The sequence below is a fragment of the Pituophis catenifer genome, unplaced genomic scaffold, assembly GCF_029215685.1.
Source record: "Pituophis catenifer annectens isolate HBS135680 unplaced genomic scaffold, rPitCat1.0.hap2 SCAF_4, whole genome shotgun sequence".
NCBI classification, from domain to species: Eukaryota; Metazoa; Chordata; class Lepidosauria; order Squamata; family Colubridae; genus Pituophis; species Pituophis catenifer.
The window spans coordinates 73128246-73154041 of NW_027256884.1; the positions used below are offsets into that span (position 1 = coordinate 73128246).

The 25796-nt window shown below is 37.2% G+C and overlaps 1 protein-coding gene across 1 annotated transcript; it reads left to right on the forward strand.

Annotated features, from left to right (window-relative positions):
• Positions 1-754: 754 nt before the first annotated feature.
• Positions 755-24723, forward strand: HSF2BP (heat shock transcription factor 2 binding protein). Its single transcript, XM_070943581.1, has 8 exons — positions 755-805; positions 1789-1939; positions 3961-4064; positions 6198-6347; positions 9055-9193; positions 12823-12940; positions 19911-20014; positions 24515-24723. Exons 1-8 carry the CDS (start codon positions 755-757, stop codon positions 24721-24723), a joined length of 1026 nt encoding a protein of 341 aa, XP_070799682.1.
• Positions 24724-25796: the final 1073 nt, after the last annotated feature.

A 25796-nucleotide genomic window follows, 5' to 3' on the forward strand; every position in this document is an offset into this window, starting at 1 on the left:
AGGGGCACAACTGAATTCCAGGCATATTGTGGGGATGCTATGATTGTGGTTAATATGATCCCCTCATCAAGGCGATTATTTTATGCTGTTTTGTGCAAACTCAGTCTGTAACGCTAAGATGTAACATTGCAGAACAGTGATGAAAGCCAGTTGGTTAACTTTGGGTCAGTCATTCTCTCAGCCCACCACACCTCACAGGGTTGTTGTTGTGGGAAAGTAGGAAAAGGAAGATGTGTTAGATATTTTCGCCACCTTGAGTTATTTGTAAAATTCATAAAAGCAAGACACTAAACAAAGTTCTTTTTTGATAGAGGATTACTATGTTGCCTTCAAAGTAAGCATTACTCTTTAGCTTCATTTGTGTGTGTGTGTTTATGTGGATTAACCATAAATTAAATATGCCCAATTAGAAAGGTCTATATTATCTTAAAGGATGGTGGTTTCAACAAACAAAAATCTTGTTATACATTGAGTATAATACGTTCTCACAGGGTTACACCGAGATATCACCTCTCCAAAATTAGGAGATCCCGGCCGAATCAAACAGGGAGACAACGAGCAAAGATTTATTTATCGGGTTACCAATTCGAACTTCCAACGCAAGAGACTGACTTTTTAACCACCAAGATAACAATATAGAGCGGCAAAAGAGTCCTGGCGACTTTCGAGAGTTGTCCCGCCACAAGATGACTGTCACGTGGTGTGCAGCGAGTCTGAAAGGAGAGGGGGCGTTCTTTCTTGATCGTGTGTTGAGATGAAGCGCGGGAGCTTAGCCAGCCCGTCCTGCTCAGAAGGCGGACAGCAGGTAGCGTAAGGTGCTGGCTTTACTCTCCCGCGAGATTCTCGATCCTACGTTCGAAATTAGCCTTTTCCCCTCAGTTAGGGGAAGACGGCAGGGGACAAGCGATGTTTCGTAATGTCCCCCCCCTCCACCCCCGCCCCATCAGCCACAATTTGGTGGTGATAAAAATTGGCTCCTGGCCTCCAGAAACCGACTGTGTGGCGGTTTTTTCCCCTTTTCAATTTCGATGCATCCAGAGGCGGCATCCTACAGGAATATGGATACAGGGTGGCTGAATTTTCACTACGCTCAAGGATGGTTATTGACAGCACCGTGCATTCTGCGAATTTAGTGAGCCGATGGTAATCGTTGACTCCTGAGGTGCTTAAGGATTTTGTATTAAGTGATGTGCATTTTAAGGATATGGTCTTAGAAATAAATTTGCTTAGAAATAAATTTTAAAAAGGAGCAAATAAAAATACCTAGTCTGGTATGTAAAATAACTTATTGCTGCATTTTAATACTAATAATAGACTAGTTTTCTGAAATATAACTAATGAACCAGATACATTCTTGTATATCTCAATTGTTTCACAATTTTCTACATTCCTCACATGGAAGATGAGCATTTAATGTGATTCTCAATCTTCTTGAAGTAGAAGGGGGAACAAGTTGCCTTGTATGAAAAACTAACTGCTTTTTCAGCATTGTATGCGGTATATGTTAATTTCTTATAAGATGAATGCTTTTTCCCAGCTAAAATAAACTAAAATAAAATAAATAGTGTAATTTCTCAATGTTCTTTTTCACTTAAATACTCACCTTCTATCTGTTCTTTTATAAACCACAATTTAATACTTCTGAAATATATAAATCCAAACAATGTATGAAAACTATGGTTTAATATGGTCCAAAATGTTAAAATAAAAAAGAGATTGTTTTTTTGTTAAAGACATTTGTTGAATAGCAGGGAGAAAAAAGGAGGAAATTGTTTTGTTCTGTTGCAGAAAACTGAGGTAGAAGTTGAATTTGTTAAGGTCAAAAAGAGAGCTTTGGAGAGATTGACAACTGAAGTAATGCAGTTGCATGACATTCTACCCAAGATATTGAATAGTGATATCTTAGAAAGCTTCCAGAAACTAGATGCCCTTGAAACAAGTAAGTTCTCTTATATTAAGCACAATTAATTCATAGAATAGTATTGAAAATTCTGTGAAAACAAGATAATTGTTAATATTGTTTGGTTGTATCCTGCTTTCTGTTTTTTTAATATTCTGTATGCAAGACAGGAATATAGTAAAAATATTTAAATATAATACAAAAATTTGTAACTTACAAAAGGCCCTACTTTTTTTTGTTCAAAAGAAATTAAGTTGCAAGAGTGAAGAATGTTAAGTAATATGAAATATTGGAATTACATTTTCCTTGCCTAATAATCTCCTACTTCATATCGAGTTGAAAAATGGACAAATTTGGAATGGAAAAAAGGCTGATACGAAGAGTATTAAACCATTCCTCCTCCTGCTTTTTTCCCTACCATATGATCTTTTTATGACAGAAACTAAAATTCTAACTTTACAACTTGTACTGCATTATGCTTTCCACTGGGAATTTGTGGAAGTAATACATGATACATAGCGATAAGCAGTTAAATTAAAGAGGAACTGTACAATTGCTTTTCCTTCCTTACACTTGATTATAACTGGTCTAGTTACTTCAGGCTCAGTACTATTGTTTTTCATATTCTTGCGATTTCTGAGCGAAAGAGAGGAGACATAATTGCTTGCTGCCTAATTGAGCTAAATATAATAGCAATAGCAATTGCACTAAGACTTATATATCACTTCATAGTGCTTTACAGCATTCTCTAAGAGGTATATATTTATATTTATCAACCTCAGAAGGAAGGAAGGCTGAGTAAACCTTGAGCCGTTCCTGGCAGTGGGCAGAATCAGCCTGCAATACTGCATTCTAACCACAGTGCCACCACGCCTCTGAATCCATGATGTTATGGATTCAGACTGATAACAGTCTAGAACAGAGGTGTCAAACTCAAGGCCTGGGGGCCAAATCCAGCCCGCAGGGTACTTAGAGCTGGCCCACTCGGCCGCCCTGAAAACAGCAAAGGACCAATCCGGGGTGCCTCTGCCAGCAAAAACGGAATTCCGTTTTCACTTGTGGAGGGTTGTAGGAGGACATCCTGACCAAAAATGGGGCCCGGGGGGGCTGTGCATGCCTCCCCCCGAGCTTGGTTTTCGCTGGCAGAGGGCAAATTAAAACTAAAAACAAAATGAGAAATGTTTCTCCTTTTGCATTTGAGCATGCAAGAAGGGACAGGAAGAGAAAGAAAGAGAAAAGAAAAAGAAAAAGAAGAAAAGATGGGAAAAGAGCAAGGAAGGAAAAATAAGGAAATGTGAAGGAAGAAGAAAGAAAGAAGAGGGAAGGAAAAAGAGAAGGAAGGAAGGAGATTATAATGAGAGGGAGGGAGGGTCTGAGGGAAGTCCTGCCTTAGCACTTAGCCACCACAGGTGCTCCCAACATGAGTGATGTTGAGGTGGCCACGCCCACCCCGGTCACACACACCCCGGCCCCCCAAGGTTAAACACAACCCTGATGAGGCCCTCAATGAAATCAAGTTTGACACCCTTGGTTTAAAACATGAGCTGGTCTATGATTATTATCCTGTTCTCGCAGGACTTGTCAACATTATTTTTTAAAAAAACCTTTTTCTTTTCTTCCTCTTCCAATCACTCATCCAAGTGATTTGAAGATAATGAAATGTTGAAAGCTACAGAATCAGTGGTCTAGCTTCTATTTGTTTACCAAATGTATATACTTATAGAGTCCTGCTAAGGCATACTGAATAGATGACCTTATAGTCACTATTTGAAAATCTTTAAGAATAATCCATTAGTTTATCAAGTAGCCTGTTTCTCAGTCAAACAGCTTATACAAATTGAGTTTTTAATAAAGTTTAAGAAAAAGGTCTGTTTTTATAAGTTGAACCTATTAGTTTAAGTAGTACACACAAGAAAATAAAACTGCTTTGTCCTATATATGACTAGTCTTCAAATATTTGAAGATGTCTAACATATTATCTGATAGTTGCAGTTTAAGTGGTAGTATTTGAATGACTTGATTTGTTTTGCAATGTTTTGCTTGTGGTCCTCCATTTTTAGTTGTAGAAAAGAAAGGTAATGAACTGGAACAATTGAGAATGGATTGTGAACACTATAAAGCTCGCTTGGAAGCAGCCCAGGCAGACTGTGTGAGAGAAAGAAAGGTAAAGGAGGATTTCTATTCATTACCAAGTTTATATATTTAAAAAACTCTGTTAAATTTGCTGGGACTTATTAGAAATCATTATTATTTATTAAAATTACATCTTAGCTCTCCTACTGAAGCTTAATGTGCTTTTCCTTTTATCCGTAAAGGAAAAGGTTTGTGGTCTTGAGAATGACTGGCCCAAACCCAGCCAGTGAATTTTCATGGCTGATGATGGACTGGATCATAGATCTGCTTTGTCATAGACAATTGCTATACGCTGGATGTTGGCAAATAAGGTTAAAAATTCAGTCTTAACTAGACTTTTACTTTGCAATTCTGTATTTGTTTTCCTGAGAATACTACCTTTTATAAATCAGTGGAATATATATACCTTAATATACACAAACAGGCTAAAGTTATGTGAGACAATATGTGCTAATATTTTATTCCTAGGATTGCTTTTTTAATAAGGTGAAACATGCTTATTGTTGTAAGATTTTCATGACAACCAAATAATCAAAGAATTTTTGTATGAGAGGACACTAGTATACAAAAGTAACTGTACTAAATAAGTTCTCGAACTTGATATTTTTTCTAGCATGATTGTTCTATTCTCTCATAGAGAGTTTGTAGAATTAAGATGCCAATCCTATGTATATGTATATCTAGATAAGTCCAGCTGGACTCAAAGAGATGACATCTTCAGAATTTCACTGCTATGTTATTTCTATATTTATTAGTTATTTTTATTATTGCTACGAGACCGTCTTTTGCCACCAATAGCCTCCCACCGACCAGTTCGTTCTCACAGGGAGGGACTACTCAGGGTACCGTCAGTCAAATTATGTCGACTGGCGACTCCCAGGGGGAGGGCCTTCTCTGTGGTGGCTCCAACCCTTTGGAATGAACTGCCCTCGGAGATACGGAATATCCCTGATCTCCATGCTTTCCGCCGTGCCCTCAAGACCCTGATGTTCCAACAGGCAGGGCTAAACATACAAACATGTGAATGATTTTTTAAATGTTATCTAATTCCGGGTTTTGTTTAATTGACCAAACTAAGTAATAATTTTGATTGGCAATTTTGTGATGTTTGTGTGTCTATATTTTTCTTGACTGTACACCGCCTTGAGTTCTACGGGAGAAAGGCGGTATAGAAATATAATTAATTAATTAATTAATAAATAAATAAATAAATAAATAAATAAATAAATAAATAAATAAATAAATAAATAAATAAATTAAATTAAATTTCCACTTTCCACAAGATATTGCTGCCTATAGTTAAACAATTTTCGCCAATCTAATGTCTTTGCACATGTTGGTATACAACTTTCCTTATTTCCAGGTTGCATGGCCAATAAGAAAACTGTTTAAAATATCAGATGTTGTCAGAAGTTCTTGCATACTTACCCTTTGCATGCGAATCGAATAGAAAGTTTTAAACAATTATTTAATGAATCAGCCAAAAATTCGTTGTGATATCAGATACAAGACTGCCCATTTCTCTAGGAAGGTGTACACTGATGAGCAGAAAACATTTCTTTGGTTTAAGTCATTTATAGAAGACTGCATAAACTTGTTAACTTTTTCTGTTAACTCTTTGAAGTAGTGATGTATAAAACTGGAAAGAATTGCTGATGAACATATTGAAGTCTTCTCCATAAGTTAAGCAACATCAGACACAGTATAGGTATATACATTTGAAGTAATCACAAATAATATAATGCATTTCAGGTTTACATTGTCTTTCTTTAAAGATCATAAAAGATTAGAATTATAAGTCTTATTTTAGTCTATTGTCTTTGTTTTATTATTTTGTAACCAAACAAAATGTTGGGCAACACAAAAAAGTAGAAAAGAGCATTTAGTTCCTTCACCCATACCCCCTTTTTAGTTGAGAAAATTATAATTTCTTTTTTACATATAATACAATAAACTTGGTTACTATGGTCAGGTCTAACCTGCTTCTTATACTCTCTTTTTAACATCCAATATGAAGCATTTAAGTTTCTCAACGGCTATGCTTAAATAATTGTTATTTAAAATTTGCTAAGAGATTTTTTGCAATTTCTTGAGAAACATTAGAACTAACTGAATACTATAATTTGTACTACTGATCACCTCTTCATATTTTGATTATTTTCAGGAAAAATTAAATATTCGACAACAGCTGAACGATGCAAAGCATCAGTTATTACAACAAGCTGAATATTGTACAGAAATGGGTGCTGCAGTATGCACATTACTATGGAGTGTTTCTAATAATGAAGAAGCAGTTAAAAATATTCTAGGAAGTGTAAGTTTAGCCACTTTGGGGATATTAAATCATTTAGTCACTTTTTGAAGATTATACCATTATCAGCCTTGTTAAAATCCTTTTTAAAAGAGCTTACTTTTTTTCTCAATTTAGTTGGAATTAACACACTACAGTCAAATGTGACATATTTGCTAAAGACTTTCTAGAGCCTACATTATGATAAATTTGTTCCATTTGAGGTGAAATATTAGTCCAAACTAAGTCAACAAGATTGGTAGAATTTAAGCTGTCCCTTAATAATGTTAAAGTAAATGGAGAAATTTAGAAGACATCTTTAGGAATTAAATTTGTGTTTTTGTATATAAGTTATCCGTTGAATACTCAGATGCAAAAGAAATAAGCAGAAATTGGATATGTTGTTAAGCAGATACAGATGGAACCATATTAAATAATAAATAACTAACAATACTAATGTTAACTACTTCTAAATGGTATCTAGAAAAAGTCTGTCTTTACCATCTTCAGGAATGCTTCTTTGAATGGGGCATATTAGCTTCTAAGGGAAGGCTATTCCATAAGCTTGGTGCTATAACAAAAATCTGGCCTGAAACTGCCACTCTTTCATTTTCATAAAAAGAGAATGGAGAGAAACAATAAACTTCTAAGACACAGATACAATTCTGTTTGGAGAAGATGATCATGCAGGTAGCTGGTTCCCAAACTATGTAAGGCTTTATAAGTAAAACAGAATTTTGAACTGCACCCAGAAAATCATGGACAACCAATGCAAGGCCTACAGCATAGGTGTAATGTATTCCCAGTAACATCTGGTTGGTAGACTATCATAATTTGTATCAATTGTAGTTTCTGAGTAGTTCTCAAAAAGAGCTCTATGTAGAGTTCATTATAGTCCAGACATTTGGTGAGGTTATGAGTTACTGTTGCAAGATCCTCTAATTTCTGTTGAGCAGATGTACCAAGACTGGATAAAGATCCTATCAGTGGTGGGGCGACTTTGGTCTTTACAGTCCCTATCCTGTAAATATAGGATATTTACAGGATAGGGATATTTACCTAAATATAGGATATTTACCAGGGTCTAAAGGAGACTTTAGACCCTGGTATTTCACCAGCTTCTTATACTCCTTCTTGATGTTGTTGCTGCTGCTTAGCAATGCTACATCTATCACCATTGCTGTTGTCTTATACTTGTCTGCTATCATACTGTTTGATTAATTTGCCTGTTTGTCTTGAGCTGGAAGTCCTACGGGATCTTAGCCCTATTATTCTCCACAACCTTCTGTGGAATCTCCCATCTGGACTTGGGAGGGTCTATCCCATACACCAAGCAGATGTTTCTATACACCAGGGGTCAGCAACCTGCGGCTCTGGAGCCGCATGTGGCTCTTTCACCCCTCTGCTGCAGCTCCCTTTCACTCAAAATATGCGTCACAACCACCAATGTGTGACACCCGCCGGCACGTGATTTATTTAGCTTTTCAATCCTCGGTAGGCCAACCATGGATAAATCCAAGAAAAGAAAAGTTTCAAAAGAAAACAGAACGTTTAATTCAACTATATATGCTAGTTTTGTGGCCGCTCAAGAAATAGTCAGGCACGGGAAGGGTTTTGTGGCTCCTGGTGTTTTCTTTTCTGTGGGAAACAGGTCCAAATGGCTCTGAGTGTTTAAGGCTGCAGACCCCCTGCTGTACACAATGCCAGCTACTCGGTTGTGCCATTCAGTGTATCCTCCTGCTTGCATCTTATTCCCTGCCACTATGTATTGGACTATTTCTGAGGTCTGCACTTTGGGTCCTGTCTAGCGTGGTAGACCCTGCTTCTATGGATCTGGTGCTTAGGGCCTGTACTTGTGCAGCTGTGCTCAGGGCTTTGATGACTCTTCAGGACCTGTCTTATCCTTTATTGGTACTTGAATTTTGTCTTCTTTGTGTGGTCATTGTTCTCTCTCTCTCTCTCCTTCTCTCCTTGATTAGTTTCCATCATTTCTTGTCTTGCTTTCTGCTGCTTTGGGAAATAAGTTCACCCTCTCTTTGTGGCAGCCTCTCAAATATTGGAATACTGCTATTGTGTCCCCGCAATCCTTTTCTCTAGACTACCCAAACCCAAATCCTGCAACCGTTCATCATATGTTTCAGTCTGAAAACCATTCTTCATATGTTTTAATCTTCTCTAGATTTATTAAAATATAGCTGCTGTTATCCCTAACAAACATGGTGAATGGTTGTTTTAACATTGTTTTTAAATCTTGAGATTGGACTGTTTTAAAGACTAATAATTTATCATAATACAAAGTAATTTGTACTGTAGTAACTTAGACTGCTTATTGCAAGATTTGTTTTGCTAGCAACAAACTGTTACTTCTTTAAAATTTCTTACCCATTACATAAGTGATCAAATCTCAAAATGTGTCAATGAAGCCATCTCTAGTGCACACCGAAGTTTGCGTTGAATATAAATTATTTATGATATATGAACTGAAGAATTATGTTGGTTATTAGCTTTAAAATATTTATAAACATCAATTTTTTAGTTATGGAAAAATTATTTATCCTACTAGATTTGCTATGTTATATAATTAAAAAAACCTTTGTCCTAGGGTAGGAAATACCTTATAAAATGGATAATATGTAACTATATGTTTCCTTTTACATTTCATTGTTTGAAATGCTAATTTTTATAAACTTGTTGGCTTATTAAATAGTTATTTTACCCTGTGAAATTTCAGGCTCAAGCTGTGAAGTTTTTTAATATTGCTGGACAAACAATGGAGAGTTTTGTCCGCTCTTTAAATGAAGATAGCAAACATCAGGATATGGATTCTGATGAAAGTCAGTTTGTGTTAGGTTTGGCTGGAATTGTTACAAGTAAGTAACTTCTAATACTTTATAGAGTAATAAGAAATCACTTAAGTTGACTTACAACTTCAAATTTGTTTTTTAATTTAGCTTATTTTAGTATAACCATGTTATTTATGAAAACTGATCATACCATATTAATGTCTTTCTCCTTGAGAATATATTTAGTACTAATGCATCTTTACCAGGGGTGAAATGCTACTGGTTCGGACCGATTCTCCCAAACTGGTAGTAAAAAATGCTACCGGTTTGGGCAAACAGGTATTTCCGACAATCAGCTGGGCGACAATCAGCTGTGATGCATGATTTATATTAGCTAGAATCCTCGGATTTCCTGCTTTCTAGCTAATCTAAATCGCGTGGCACAACGGATTCACCCCCCTTGCTGTTCTACTTACCTTTGCAGACTCAGAAGGCTTCAAAATGTTCCTTTTTTAGCGCTGCTAAAACATGCGCCTTAGATGCGCCTGTGCGTGCAAAGCACATGCTTGGTAAGCAGACTCACAGAACCGGTAGCAGACTTCAGAGGATTTCACCGCTGATCTTTACTTACTTTGTCCAGAACCATATTTGGCAAATAAAATATTTCTTTTTTCCCCTCTGGTAGAAAAGCTATAGGAGCTATATCTGCCTCAGATTATGCTATGCTGTATCTTCAAAATTTCTGATATTCAGTCAAAGTTTTCTCTTTGAAATAAGGAAACATAACCTGTTCATAGTTTATAGTTTATATAGTTTAATATTTCTTTCAAATTTTATTTCAGTGATTAATGCAGTATAAATAATATGTCAAAGAAATAATGACAGAGGACATATCCCAAATGTTCTAGGCAGTTACATGTACTATTAGTGAAATCAAAATATTTTTCCTGTACACTTTTAGAATTCTCCCCAAAGTTACATGTGCTTATTTCTAAAGCAGTGTTGTTTTTAAAACTTATAGTGATACATAGGGAGACAAAGACCATTTTGTTTCTGTGTCCTAACCAGGATTTCTATCTAGAAAACAGCGGGGAATTTAGCAGCTGCTTAGAACAGATCCAGTTAAGATTAATTCTTAACAAAGTGAGTCACATTGTTATATGTCAGGTGAAATTCTAGACCAACAACAGTAAAAACTGTAAAACTGTAGAAGAATTGTATAAATATTTAGAAATATGTTTTTAAAATATACATAGGTATATTTTAAAAACATATTTCTAAATATTTATACAATTCGTACAAATTACTGTCCCATCTCAATAAAAAAACAAACTAAAATACTTCAGATGTTCTGTAGCAGAACTATTTATTAGCTACATATTATTTCTCATGATTTGCTGGTGACGTGTTTGCGAACTGGGATTCATATGCATATTACAATTATTCTGGATTATTAATTTTTGTAGATGTCTTGTCCCATTACCTGGAGACTGTTAGGGATGGAGGAATAGACTCAGGTTCAGCTCTAAGAAGACTAAATGGCTGTGAGTGCTTCATATGGCATGGCATAGGGCAGGGGTGTCAAACTTGATTTCATTGAGGGACAGATCAGCATTGTGATTGTCCTCTGGAGGCCTGGGGGAAGGACGGCGTGGCCGTGGTGGTCGCAGCCAACTGGGTGTACCTGGGATGTGGCCAGCTTGACATTGCTCGCATGGGGCGCGCCTGTGGAGGCTGGGCAGGGTTGAGGAGGGAATGGAATCCAGGTGTCTCTGGCGGGTGGGTGGGAGGCTCATCCCGTCGGGTGAGGTGAGGTGAGGCAGGGGGCGGGGCAGCTGCAGCTGGAAACACACGGCCCCCACACGGTCACCACCCTTTGTGCGTGGGGGCCAATGGTTTCTGGCAGGCTGCGGCCCCTCAGCTGGTGCACTCTGCGGCTCCAGAGCCCGCTGCCACCACCAGGCTGACTGTCCAAGCAGCAGGTAGAGGCGGGGGTAGGCACGTGCTACAGATCGCTGGACATGTTACTCTGTCCCACTGTCTGTTTTGTGGTTGGAGAGCAGGTTGCCGCTGGTCATCTCCTCGGCTGCCTCATGGGTCTTGCCCTTGGCATATGCATGGAGTGCATGGAGTGTGTTCCCCTTGTGTACCTGATGCACCTTGTGGACTACTGCCATCGCCACTTGGCAGAGCTCCCCAACCAGAAGGAGGTGAGGCAGCCAGCTAGAAAGGCCGAGTAGAGGTAGTAGAGCATGCCCAGGCCCAGCAGGCAAAAGACGGCCATCCCGAGCCGGGAAAGTTGGATTCTCATCAGTGCCATGGCCGCCCAGGCCCAGCAGAGATGGGGGCTAGACATGCGATCCCAGCTGGGCTTGTGTGGCCATGGTGCCAATGGGGATCCTGCTTTCCCCACTTGCGGTGGCTGCCTTTTGCCTACTGGGCCTGAGTGTGCTCTACCAGCTGGCATTCTAACTTGTCGCTTTGCGTTCTTCGTGCTGGTGGGCCTGGTGCTTTGAGCAGGAACAGCAACAGCCTAATAGACCAAGGTGCCGAGGTGTGTCAGGTGCGCAAGGTCTGATCTGCAGCCTAGTGACGGCCAGTCACCGGACTGCGGCCAGCCTTAGATCTGTGGTGCTACCTCGGCCCTGCTCCCTAGCCATGCGCTTAGGCAGCGAGCACACGAGGGCTGGCATCCTGGATGAAAGGGAATCTCTCAGAATGCAGTTCCTAGGGATGCCAGGCCCCACTCGCTCGTTGCCTCCTGTGCGCACACCCAAGGGATGGGGCTGAGGCGGCGCCACAGATCTAAGGCTGGCTGCGGTACGGCCCAGATGGCTGCCACCAAATTGCAGATCAGTGCCTTATTGGCTTGGCCTGGATGAGGCCTTGCAGGCTAGTAGTTCACTTTCTCGGGTGGCCCTGCAGGCCAGATCTTACCACCTTGCGGGCAGGATTTGGATTACGGGTCTTGAGTGACACCTTTTGCCTAGCTGTTTGAAGGACTTCCTGTCTCCCATAATGTCTGCCTGTCTGCTTGTCCTGCATGCTTCGACATTGTCAGCATGCTTTAGGTCTCATTGACTAAGCAGTGTCCTTCAATAGGACCCAGAAGCCAATTTTTTTTTGCCTTTGGAGCAGTTTCCCTCCATGGTGTGGATCTCTTGCCTACTGTCAAGCAATCTTTTAAAACCTTCCCTTCCCTCTCAGACAAAGAACATGATATAAATTTAACAAATAAAACCATAATTTGGATTAATTGTCTTTGAGTCCAACCTACCCAAGTGCACAAGGTGTTTGTGTGAAAAATTATAGGGGATGCAGCAGTGTCCACAGCATTAAACCACAAAGTTCCGCCTCTTTGGAATGTACAACATCTTTGGTGTTTCTTGACACATATAGAAAGAGGTGGAACTTGTGCTGTGATTTTATCAGTCTGATCCCTTTCCCTTCAATGTAGATATTAGTAAGAAAGTTGCTTTGTAGGTGAGAAGAGCGGCATATACATTTAATTAATTATTTAATAACTATCTACTGGAGGAAAGGTAGGATATAAATCTTCAGTAAATCTAAGTAATAATAATATAAATGAATGATTTGTGTGTGTGTGTGTTCAACAACTAATTAGCAGCCTTTTTGAAAGTTACTTTTTCAGTAGTGCTCTTAAATAAGAACACAATTTATTTAAAGTTTTTATGTTTTATTTTGTCTTTTCTTAGATGTTGCTGCTTTAGCAGTTGGTCGTGAATTCCTTGTTGGTTCAAATCAGGTACTGCTGGACACAATGATTCAGCTGCTGAAAGACATGAAGCCAGGATGTTGCACCAAACTGAAAGTGTATGATAATTGGTTATTTTTGAATTAAAGTGTTATTTTCAATATCTTATATTAATATTACATTAAATAACAATATTAATCTTATATTAAACAAATTTATCTTAATATGCCACTGCTAAAGTGTTCTGGAAGAACAGTTAAAAATGCATGCTGTAAATAGCAAATTCTCCAAAGAAAAGAAAGTACCAGTCAATCCAAAACCCTCAATCTAATCAATCCAATTAGGAGAGCATTTTTTTTTTATCAAGCTGAAATAAAAATGGAATAATACTAAACCTATCCACACATAAATTGGGACTTCTAAGTTGTTTCTTTTTGAAAAGACAACTCTGTGCAAACTTGTAAGCCATCTTCAAAACTCTAGGAAGTTCCAGAAATATTGTTCTTAGTGTAAAGATTATCAGATATAAGGGGTGGACTGATAAAGCAACAAGTTCCAGCTCATGAATACTGTTATTTACGCATATATTAACAAAAGGTTTCTACAATAAATTATTTGATATAACTTAGCCTGGAAAAAATTTCCTTAGTTTTTAATTACAAATAATTTATTTAATTTTCATTTGCTAGTTAACAAAATTACACTATGCAGATTTTAGTGTCTTATGTTATTCTAAAGGATGGACAGCAGAGGGTGTTATAGGCTTAATTCTAAATTAAGATTTTCAGAGATTGTGGATCATAGAACTATATTTTTGTGGCTAAGAGACTATATATAAAAAAGTGATACCTAATGAAAATGCTTAAGCAAGTATAAATATAACATTGTGATGTAAAAGTTGCTAGAGTAGTGATGATAGGACGAAGTTCTAAAGAATTAAGCATTTCCTAGGCTAATGTTCTAAATCAGGAGTGTCAAACTCAAGGCCTGCGTGCCGGATCTGATGTGGTTGGATCCGGCCCATGGGGCTGTCCTGGTCTACCCAATGCAAAGAGGAAAGATCAGGCCAGCATGGCTTTGGTCCGGTCTACCCAGCGCGAAGAGGAAAGATCAAGCCAGTGTAGCTTCGGCCTGGTCTACCCAGCGCGAAGAGGAAAGATCAAGCCAACGTATCTTTGGCCCAGTCTACCCAGTGTGAAGAGGAAACATGCTAGCAGTTTGGGGAGTGGTTTCAAGGTGGCCACGTCCACCTGGTTGCCCACCTGGCCCCCAGAGGTCAACCACAGTCCTGATGCGGCCCTCAATGAAATTGAGTTTGACACCCCTATTCTAAATAGTGAGCTTTGCTCTTTGTACAACTCTTTAACTTCCATATTTTAACATTTCCTCATTGCTCACCTTTATCAATTGCCTAGAAAAATAACAGCTGAAAAACACAAGCACAGACATGCTTTTCTATAACTCTTTTTAATCTGGTGTCCTGTGTCTGCTGATAAACAGATAGTAAAAATGTATTGCAAAGTGTTAATCCTTTCTGTTATATGAAATTCAATATGATTTTTCTTTGTTTAATGATTTAGTAGAGCAGCTGTTCATATTTTCTCTGGGAAAGCAAGAAGATCTTTGAATTAGTATATGGCCTTCTCTGGAAGTTGATAAATAGAAACAAACTGGAACATTTTTCTTATTGTTCCCCTCATTTCTGTTCTTCATTGGAGAAAATATTTATTCTTTTCTATATTTTTCTCCAAGCTGTTTTAGAATGTGTTTTATCCTTTATGGCCATGGATAAGAGCTTATTTGACCTTACCCTGAAGAAAGAAGAAGGGCATATACCATTACATCTGAGCCTGCTATCTAGGCAAAATCTACCAGAAACATATATATGTTCAGATGCTGTTCTATCAAATACTGAAAGACTATCAAGAAGGGGAATGAGATGGCTGTCACATCAACATTTGAGGAGATTTTACTTGAAGTTCAACTTCCTAATTACACCAAGATTGCTCTCAGTTTAAAAGCTGAATTACAAATATGATTTAGTATTGAGGAGAGTATGAATGGTGAAACAAAGTAGCAGATACTGACAGGCAAAAAAAGCTTTATTGTCCCCAATGTTGCTATGTATGATCTTCAGCAGACAGACAGGCTTGGCTTCTCTTTTCAATAAGAACTCTAGCCCTGTGATAATTATTGTAGTTTTTTTCCCTAAGAAGTTTCTATAAATCAAGCTCTTAATTTTCTCCTTTATTATGATGATATATTGAAAAAATGGTTGCAGGTACAATGCAGTTGTAATTTCAGATGTGTTTCTTATTCAAAGTGGTCTAGCATTTTTACTCCCTCATAAAATTCTATAATCTACTTGATGGCTGACACTCATAGGGCAATACTTTTTCAATCTAGATATTTCCAATGGGTTAACTTACAGAATGTGTCCAAAATCCAGAATCCATGATTCCAATAGAATTAAAATTTGGCAAATTTTATAAAACATTTTGTGACATAATACAAAATGTCATTAAACATTTCCTATGGTCCACTCTGGATATTTGATTGGATACAGTTCAACTGCATATTTTCAAGGCAGCTACATCTCTGAATATCTCCCTGAATTTTAAAGAAGTTTTCAAGCATATTAGAAGTTCTGCCTTTGTTGAAGGCATTGTGAAATCTCCTAAGGAAATATCTCTGAAGTAATGACCCAAGGACTCATCGGTTGTCTAGTTTGATCGAAATTCTTCTGAGTTCATTTAAAAAAAATTCTTAAAAAGATTGAAACGTAAGAGAAAATATAAAGCAAATTAAGACCCATAAGTGGTATATTATTAAGTAACAAGAAATTATTACAATCTTTATATTGGCATTCAATCTATATTTTCCTAGGAAAAAATATTGCAATAGAAATAACTTTCAATTGATCAAATAGAAGTTTAAAGATATGTTTGAGGGTTAGCAAATCTGCAAGTTTGTGTAAGAATTCATTGTGAAATAGACTTCTGTTAGGCTTTTTGAAACTTGCTGAATTCAGAACAATATTTGCACACTGTATATTTTGAGAGTGCTGTGTAAACAGCAACAAGTAGTTTGACAAGAGTTATCAAATCAAATGCAAAAATAATGGCAGATTACTTCTTGTAATTTATGGTAAATAAATAAAATAAATAAAAAACTTTACTCCCTGAAAAGTAAATAATAAAAGATGTAATGCACAGTCATATATTCTAGATCTGTTTGCTGCTAACAAACATTTTTTCATTGTATTTATGAAAAATCAAGTGTGTTAACAAAACACACCCAGAAAAACACCAAACCCATAAATTTTCTAGTCTATGTGCAAAGTTCTATTATAATTGGAAGAATAGTCACCAAGATCTGGAGAAAGACTTTTTTGCAGTTGACTTTGCTGAGATAGGAAACTAGATGTCTCTGTGAACTTCCATTTTGCGGCCATCAAATTATAGACACCTATACTTTCATAAACCCACAGAGAAGCAAATTCAGATAAATCTTGCAGCTTCGAGTGGTATCTTTCTAACTTCATATCAGGGAATTCAGATGATAGGTAATTATGGTAAGAAAACAGCATATAAGGGAGCTTTTTGCACAATGTTATTCCACAAGGTGACTTTATGAGCACTTCTATATGTAGAAATTACAGAGGTGTATTACTTGAGGATTCAAAATGAAATCTAGCCTGGAGGCATGGAGCAGAGCCTCCAGGCACTGTGGTGTTTGTTACAACCCATGAAGGAAGAAGAAACAAAACATTTAGAACCATTACTATCTCCTTTCTGTAGTGAGGAGAAGAAGGCATGAGAATTACAAAGCTCTCAAAAGAACCCATTCCTTTTCTTTTTTTTTTTTTTACAAGTACCTGCAGTACCTCCAGGTTTAAATGTGCTTCACCTCTTTACTGTTGTTCTCTATTTTTATTCATAAACATACCATGCAGGTCATGAGAAATCCTTCCATGGTCCCATAGCAGCAGTGCCCAGAGTGATTTGTCTGTTCTTCTTTGAGTTTGCTGATTTACAAGCAGATTACTGCATCGTTGCATGGCATATACAGTAGTTACTTCAGATGAAGATATATTAACATTGATGCTCTACCATGTTAAACTGTCAAGTTAATATCTAAGCATAAAAACTATTGGATGTGATTGGTTGACAACAACACTTCTATCTATGACTTTGCCATGTATGCCATTTCTTTATTGAAAGGCAGTCAGTTATAGTTCCACTTAGGCACAAAGCCAGCTGGGTGACTGGGCTGAGCCTTGGGAAGAAGGCAGTAGCAAACCAATTCCAAAAAAACTTACCAAGAAAACTGCAGAAACTTGTCCTCCAGGCAAGAATGACTTGAAGGGGCACTCGCCCATTATTTTGTATCTTTAGCTGGTCTGGGTAGAGGAGTACTTACAGGAAAGAGGCAGACTTTTCAGATTCAGAGCTATTGGTTCTTCCAGTACCTATTCGGTCAGTACAGTGCACATTGAAGTAGTAGTCCTCTTAAACTACACAAGTATGAGATATGCTGCTTCTATGGCGAAGTAAAGGGAGGTGATATGGAAAGGATGTGGAGTATGGGCAGTGAAATGTGATGGGATTTTACTTCAGAGATTGAATTATTACAATAACTAGAAGAAAAGATAATTAACCAGATGTGTTGTAAGGAAATAAAGAGGTTTCAAATAATTCAGGTATTTCTGTAAGGAAGTCTTTTTTTAACTGTTTCTGATGTGAATCTGAATGTTTTGAATCTACTCCTTCATATAGGCATACTGATCTATAAGTTAGAGAGGCTAGACTGTCAATGTGTATCTTACTGCTGTTGTTTGTAAAGGCCCCTTTTTATTTTTTTATTTTTGGAGGGGTTTAAAAACCATTTCTCACTTTACAGGTTTGTAATGTTTATTCAGAGTAACTTCATACTCATTGAAGCACTCTTTCAAGATGAGGAACTCCCTTGTGGTCATGTGATTGCACTTTGGGTGCTTAGCAACTGGTCCACATTTATAGCAGTTTGCAGCATCCTGTGATCACATGACCACAATTTACAACATTTTTTACTGGAAACTAATATTTACTTCTGGATTCTGGCAAAAAACACCCATTGCAGACAATGGAACCATTTAGCAACCATGGCACTAACTTAATAATTGCCGCTTTCGCTTTAAATCTGTGGCGTTCATGTAACAACCACTGCATAAAAGGTTGTAAAATCATGTTGGTCATGTGGGTATCTCAACTTATGATCCTCATGACATACCACGGAGATTCTGGGCTCCATTATAGTCATAGTCAAGGACTATTGTATTTGATCCTTCAAACTAATCTTAAGTAAAAAAAATCAAAGGACTGGAGCTTTCAAAATGAGCCATGTGATGACATGTTGTCTTATTTTTCTTTAAAATGTGGTCAGAAAAGCCTCTCCCATGTGAGTCTGCTCTTCTATAAAAGTTGAATCACGTGGAAGACTATGTTATCTAGGATGAAAGGAGGTAGGAGTAAAACTGATTATTTCTTCTGATGAAAGAAGCTTCTTTGGAATACCATTCTGTTTCCTGCCTTTAAGGGGGAATAAGATTTTAGCTAGCTCCTGATCAAACAGGTACTAATACAAAGTACATTGTATTAGTAATGAACAATAGCTCTGTCTTTCATTCTTCCATAGATACACATTCCCCTGATGAAGTTATTCAGGTAAAGAGTCAGCTTGGACAGCAGTTCCATGAGAAGCAAGCTACTTAGGCATAAAAAAAATAATATTTTTTCTCCCCTCTCCCCTCTGGTATTTTGAGCAATAATACCTTCATTCCTGATTATGGTGGTTGGTATCAGCATTTTAAATGAGAGGAAAATTTATATTTCTCCCTATCTGTGATCATAGTGTCTAACTCCAATGCAACGGTTAGATAGGAAAACAATTTCCATTTCATGAATATGGCTGTTACTCACCGCTTGTAGTATGACTGCTTGGTATCTGGTATCTTGGTATCTGGTATTTATTTCTTTTTAAATGGCATATATTTTTCTCACCATGGTATGTTTCTGCCATAAAATGTATAGTATTTGCTTGATAGCATTTCTTAGATTTCTTTTGATTAATTTTTGAGAGAATTGAGCATGAAGATGTCAGTGTCAGAAAACAATTCTGTGGTCCCTCTTTCAGTACCATTTGTTTCTGCTGAGATAGGAGAAATTAGAAATGAGTCTCTCAGTTCATCAGTTTCTAAATAGGTAATTGATAGCGCTATTTCAATATAAAGTATCCAGCAATAACAAGACAAATTACTTTCTTCCAAACTGAGAAAATTCTATAGTTATTTTAAAAGGTATCCTAAAAGGATCTGATAGTTAAAAAGTACTTCTCCTGCAGCAGTTGATTTATTTGTTAAGAAATTTTGCGCACAACAAAGGTTTAAGTTGTACAAATACATCCAGTTTGTGGTGGTACAATTTTTATGAAACTCTTAGGGTTGCTGACAATAACAGACAAGATGCACTGTGACTTGTATTCTGGCCATGACATGTTTATCCTGTATTAGCCTTACAAAGCAGCTCTTTGAAAAAATTTCTCCAGTTCTAATTTGATTTGTTATAGAGGCATTGACTTTTCAAGACCATCGTTCATTCTCAATTCTTGAGTGGAGTTTTAAGAAATCATCTGTTAATTATACTTAAAAATACTTACAGCTGATTGAAACAATAATTCAACTGGAAACTTTCTTTAAAAATACACATATATTTATATGGATGTCACTTTTTCTTTCTCATGATACTTTCTATAATATGATTCGTGTTGTACAGTCTAAAGATTAAGTTTTAGTTTTACTCATATGCAAATATAATCAGTTAAATTGGTTTTAAGCCCTTATACTTAATTTCATTTATCAGGATGCCCTTACATTTAAAACAAATCTAGCACATTTTTCTTTAAATGCAGTTTACTCAAGGGTTTACTTGTATGTATGTATATATATGCTACTACAGTATCTTGAAGATCATCAAATCAAAAGGTACAATATAAACTTTGCCCAAAAAATACATCTATGCATTTCAGTCACTTTTTAAACTTTTATTGCAGGCTGATGCTGATGTCCTTATATAATATTAGTATCAACATGAAAGGTATGAAGTACATCAGTGAAAATGCAGGATTCTTCCCGTTAATCTGGTGGCTCCTGAATGGTAAGATTTTTATAAATACAATAAAAATAGTTTTTATTGTACAATATTTAATCTACAATAAATAGAAGTTTAAAATGCTCAATAGCATTACTCTTTTAAAATTGCTCCTTTAGATTTATTAGAACAATATTTTATATACCTAAAATGTTGCCAAGAAATTGTGTATTTTAGGATCAGTGTAAAAGATAGGTTTATATAAGGGGACAAGAAAGAGAAAGGCAACAGGATGAGCTCTCTGTATGATGAAAAACATATCAGAGTTGTAATTAGCATGTGATACAGAGAACAACCAAGGTTTAAATTCTGATGTGTAATGATGAATGATGTTAATATAATGTATTAGTATTTTTATTATATTTATGGTTACTGCCCTTTCAAATATTCACAGATACATTATCTTGTAATCCTTGTAATAGGCTTTTATTTTTACTGAATAATTTTCAGTGTTGCCATTTTTAATATTGCACATGGAATGAATGAAGCTAAGAAAGCACATAGTTGCATCAGTGAGTTGAAGCAGAAGCAACATTGAAATTAGAGGGCTGATTTGCAACTGAATGTCTTTACTATTATGCTCATTGGCTCTCCAGTATGCATTATTTCTGATTTAAAATCACAATATTGTTCATGCTTATTTAGCTATGTGATTATTTTCATTGGAATATATTTTCAAATAAATGTACATAGGAATGGAGGTTGCAATCCTAAGCAGAAAAGATCACTGAACACAGTACTATATGATTTATTTTTAAACAAACATTCATAGGACTGCACTATATATATAATACTGCTGTAGAGCCCTGACATTGAAATTTTAGTTTGTTATTTGATTTCAATTGCTGCCCATCTCAACTAGTGACGACTTAGATACTTTCAATATTGGTTCATCTCTTTAGCTCCCTCTGCTGGTCAAAGAATAAATATTTTTCTTAAAAGACTTTTTTTAGATCAGCTGGTATCTCCTGGCCCTTAAAAATTGGAAAGATTTCAGCCTCCCAAAACAAACAATCCAGAATTGCAAATTGTAACTCCCAATGTCAAATACAAATCCATGAAAACGATAAAAATAAAATAAGAATTTTTTAAAATCCTTGTTTGTCCATCAAAATTAGAAAGGAAAAAGTACTCCACACTTCCTTATTTTAGTTCGCCTCCAGTAATCCTCCTCCTTGTTTAACAATAACAATGTCCCAGGGGTGAAATTCACTTACTTTCCTACTGGTTCGCAAATGCGCGCATGCTGTTGTCTGCATATGCCCAAAGCCTTCTGTACATGCACAGAGGCTTAAAATTGTCGCAAAAAAGCGATGTCATGATGTCCGCGCAGGTGGGTGGAGCCTCCCGCAGCTTCCGCTACCAGTTCACCCGAGCCGGATAGAACTGGCTGAATTTCATCCCTGTAATGTCCCCAAAATGGCGCAGACTTTCAAAAAGAAGTAGCAGTCTGTGATCAAAAAGAGCCTTTTTTAGTTTAGTAAAGATAATAATCAAAGTGTTTAAGAAGTGAAAGTTATGACTTATTTTCTGTTCGAAAAATAAATTCCAAAATGGCTGCTTTTTCAACAATGAAGTGATTGCAACCAATTCAGGTGAGTTGTCTCAGCTGGACAACTCACCTGAGAACTTCGAAGTGCCACTCCAGAGACTTCTCGCAAGCTGCCACTTGTGGGTGATTCTGGGACTCTTCCTAACCCAGGTAGAGGTAAAGGAGTCCGTGTGAATTTTACTCTGCTAGTTGTTGCCAACTATAGGGGGTGGTGTTCATCTCCATTTCAACGGCCATTGAGTCAGTGCTGTCCGAAGATGTTTCTGTGGTCATGTGGCCAGCATGACATCACGGAATGCTGTTACCTTTCCCACCAAAGTGATACCTATTTATCTACTTACATTTGCCTGCTTTCAAACTGCTAACTAACCTCCCTAGCACAGGACAATCATATAAACTTAGGGAACTCAGTTCCCTATTTGAAGATTGGAAAACTTCAGTCCAAAAATAACTTTGTGGACTGATCAGTTGGCCATATTCACTGGAAGTCCTCTCTATTTTCTTTGTGGCTCTCTCCAGGTTTTAAGTGCATAGGTATCTGACGTAAACACTCATAAAAGATACTGGGAATTAAAAGAGGAAATAATTCACAAATATCTCAAAATATGTATCTCCAGTTTAATTCTTGTTTTACTTTACCTTTTCCATTGTTTTTACAGATAATACCTGGTAAAATTATAACCTCTAACCATACAATTCTTGAGGTTTAGTAGGTATAGGTAATCCTCGACTTACAGTTTGTTTAGTGTCCATTTCAAGTTACAGTGGCACTCCATAAAGTGTCTTATGACCATTTTTCACATTTATAAGACTGGAAGCTGTGGGAGCAAAGCAGTATTTGTACTTGTGCGGCATCAGCATTTCGCCTTGGTATATTTGCACCAGTCGGTGGCGTAAAGCAGCCCTCATCTCCTGCCGTTTGGGACTCGGAACAGTAAACGGCAACTGGTCCGGATAGCAGCCGGATTTTGCTTTCCATTGCGGGCGCCGGATCGGCCCCCTGCAAGCTCTTGTCTCTCGAGGAGCCCGGCTGAAGTTTCCTGCACTGCTTCAGTGAGTGCTCCTCGAGAGACAAGAGCTTGCAGGGGGCCAATCTGGCGTCCACAATGGAGAGTCCATTGAGTTCCAAGCGTCAGGAGACGAGGCTGTTTTACACCACCGGCAAATATACTGAGGCCGAATGCTGATGCCGCGTAAGTGCAAGTAGTGCTTCGCTCCCACACTTCTTCTGGCCGTTGTTGGTGCTCTGTGCACCTCGGTCTTTTGGGGAGATGCTTGACTTCCTCTCAGCCCCAAGACATTAGTTGGCCCATGAGATGAAAGATAGAAAGAGAATCAGAGAGAATGAGAGAGAAAGAGACAGAGAGAGAATGAGAGAGAAAGAGACAGAATGAAAGAGAGAGAAAGAGATAAAGAGACAGAGAGAATCAGAGAGAGAGAGAGAGAGAGAGAGAATGAGAGACAGAGAAAGAGACAGAATGAAAGAGAATCAGAGAGAATGAAAGAGAGAATGAAAGAGAATCAGAGAGAGAGAATCAGAATGAGAGAGTGGGAGGGAGAGAGAGAGAGAAAGAGAGGAGAATGAGAGAGGAGAGAAAGAGAGAGGGAGAAAGAGAGAGGGAGAGAGAGGAGGGATAGTGCCTAAAGGACCCCATCCAGTCACTGGGAGTCCAGGCGCTTCAGTAAGCAGCGCGCTGGATTCGTATTAGTGGTCCACGGGATTTCAAATTATGAAATTGGTGGTCCCTGAGGTCCAAAAGGTTGGGGACCCTTGCTATAGAGCACTGCACACCAGAACAACCAGACAGAAGAACAGTTTTTTTCTGAACGCCATCACTCTGCTAAACGAATAATTCCCTCAACACTGTCAAACTAGCTACTAAGTCTGCACTACTATTAAATCTTCTCATCGTTCCCATCACCCATCTCCTTCCACTTATGACTGTATGACTGTAACTTTGTTGCTTGTATCCTTACAATTTATATTGATATTGTTTCCTGATTGCTTATTTGTACCCTATGACTATCATTAAGTGTTGTACCTTATGATTCTTGATGAACATATCTTTTTTTTTATATACTGACAGCATATGCACCAAGACAAATTCCTTGTGCGTCCAATCACACTTGGCCAATAAAAAATTCCATTCCATTCTATTCTATTCTATTCTATAAGTGCCATTTCAGAGAGTAGTTCATCTGGGAATATAGTGCCATGACACGTGATTACAATCTCATTTTGCCTATCAGTTGCACTTGTTAATATTTAAAAGCTAGTTACATCAAATTTTACTGGACATTTTATAATTCTGATAAATACCTTAGATATCTTATATAGGAAATTTTGAAGTAGGAGTATACTGTATAAACATTTTCTTTAAATTATTTAACATTAATTCAGAGTAGAATATGATACTTGCAAATGTGATCCCAGAGTTGCAAATACTAGATATATATATAAAAAAATCCAGGATCTTTTTGTTTTGTTTTTTTCCCCTTTTGTCTGATGTAGGGAGTCCTAACCAGCCTTTTTAAAAATATCTCTCCATGCATCACAGAATAAGAGAAAAAGGAACCTAGACATGCTGATTGTCTTTACCCTTATTGTAATTGCACTTATTGGCACAATCAGAATTCCCAGTTGTCTGGAATAGTGTTCCAATTTAGGATTTTTACCAAACATATTGAGCCAGAGAGCATTTTAACACTGAGTTCAGGGTCAGTGAACATTAAAGGCAGCACTGCTATCTCTGTGCTTTGTGGATTTAATGTAAAGAAGATTGGTAAATAGGCAGCTGAAAAATTAGTTTTAGAAGGACTTCACTGGAATAATTTAGAACTTTGCTTCTTTAAATTATAACAATGGTAATTATTTATTATTGCCATTTATTGTATTTATATGGTGACCATTCTTTAAAGCCACATAGCTATACTATTTTCTTTTTTTCTTCTAGATCCAGATCCAGAAGTATGTTTTCATGTATTACGACTTCTCCAGTCCATGATTATGGAGCCAGAGATATTAACTAAGTCAGCTCTCGAAATACGTGACTCCCTACCACTTCCACGAATCCTTTTGCTATCAAAGAGCTGTAATAAAGATCTACAAATTCTGGCCCAAGAACTGCTTGAGGACCTCAGAGTATTAGAAGGTGAAATGTAAGACTCTTTCTGAGGATATCATTAATTTTTTTCAAGCATACTTTTAAGTTATGTAATAATTTGTAAAATATTATACCTGCTTTCTAATACATTTAGTCATTGTAATTAAATAGTTTATATGCTTGGCATTCCTGCACAGGAATCCCAACCATAAATAGCACCTCAGAATTTATAGGCTTGTGATGTATCAAGTCTCTTAGAAATACTGAGTTTAATATGTAAGGAATGGGTAGACTTACTAATAACCCTCCCTTAATTAGAATCTTACCTGATAGCTAAGGGATATAGTTCAGAATTTATATTTTCCATATCATAACTTGTTAAGGTAAAATCAAGTACCTTTGGTCTATTTTATTCTTCATTCGACTTCCTCTTATTTTAGTAACAGTGAGAATAGTCTTTAAATTTTGAGTTTTAACATCAAAAATGACCTTAGCTTAAAAATTTAGTAAAGGATGGCGAGACTTCGTTTTTTGTAAATATTTATATCAAAACTATGTAAGTTAAATTATCAACAGAATTGTCTGGGTGAAAGGTTGCTGGGCAGAAGGCTGTCTGTTCCACACACACCCACCCCTGGTTTCCTCACACTATGTAAGCTTACTGCATTGGAAAGGGACAAAAGAACATTGCCATTAGAAAAGCCTCCTCCTTTCCTGGTACTCTCCTAGGATTTTTAGAAAGATTAGCTATGGAGTAGCATAAATTGTAAAGCTTTTTTCCATTGCTGGCTGTAGACTTTCATTTCATTCTGTACCTTCCAAAGTTGAACTTACCAGCATAGTGGGTGACTCCTGCAAATTGCCTCTTATATTGTTCTAGGGACAGGGAGAGCATGTAAGTGGAGACAACCAACAAAAGGTCACAGCTCATTTTACCCTAGCACCTCACCCATAGTGGTCTAGGCACAAGCATTCTCTTTGATTATTAGCCTGGCTGATTCAGTTTGGTACTATCATATTTCTTGCTCTTCAATGCTTCTGTGCCACATTCCTCCTATTTCCAGGGTCAGTCAGGGAAACTGAAAAGATAGCTACTTTTTATCCTGTATCTATGATTTTGTATAGTGCTAAC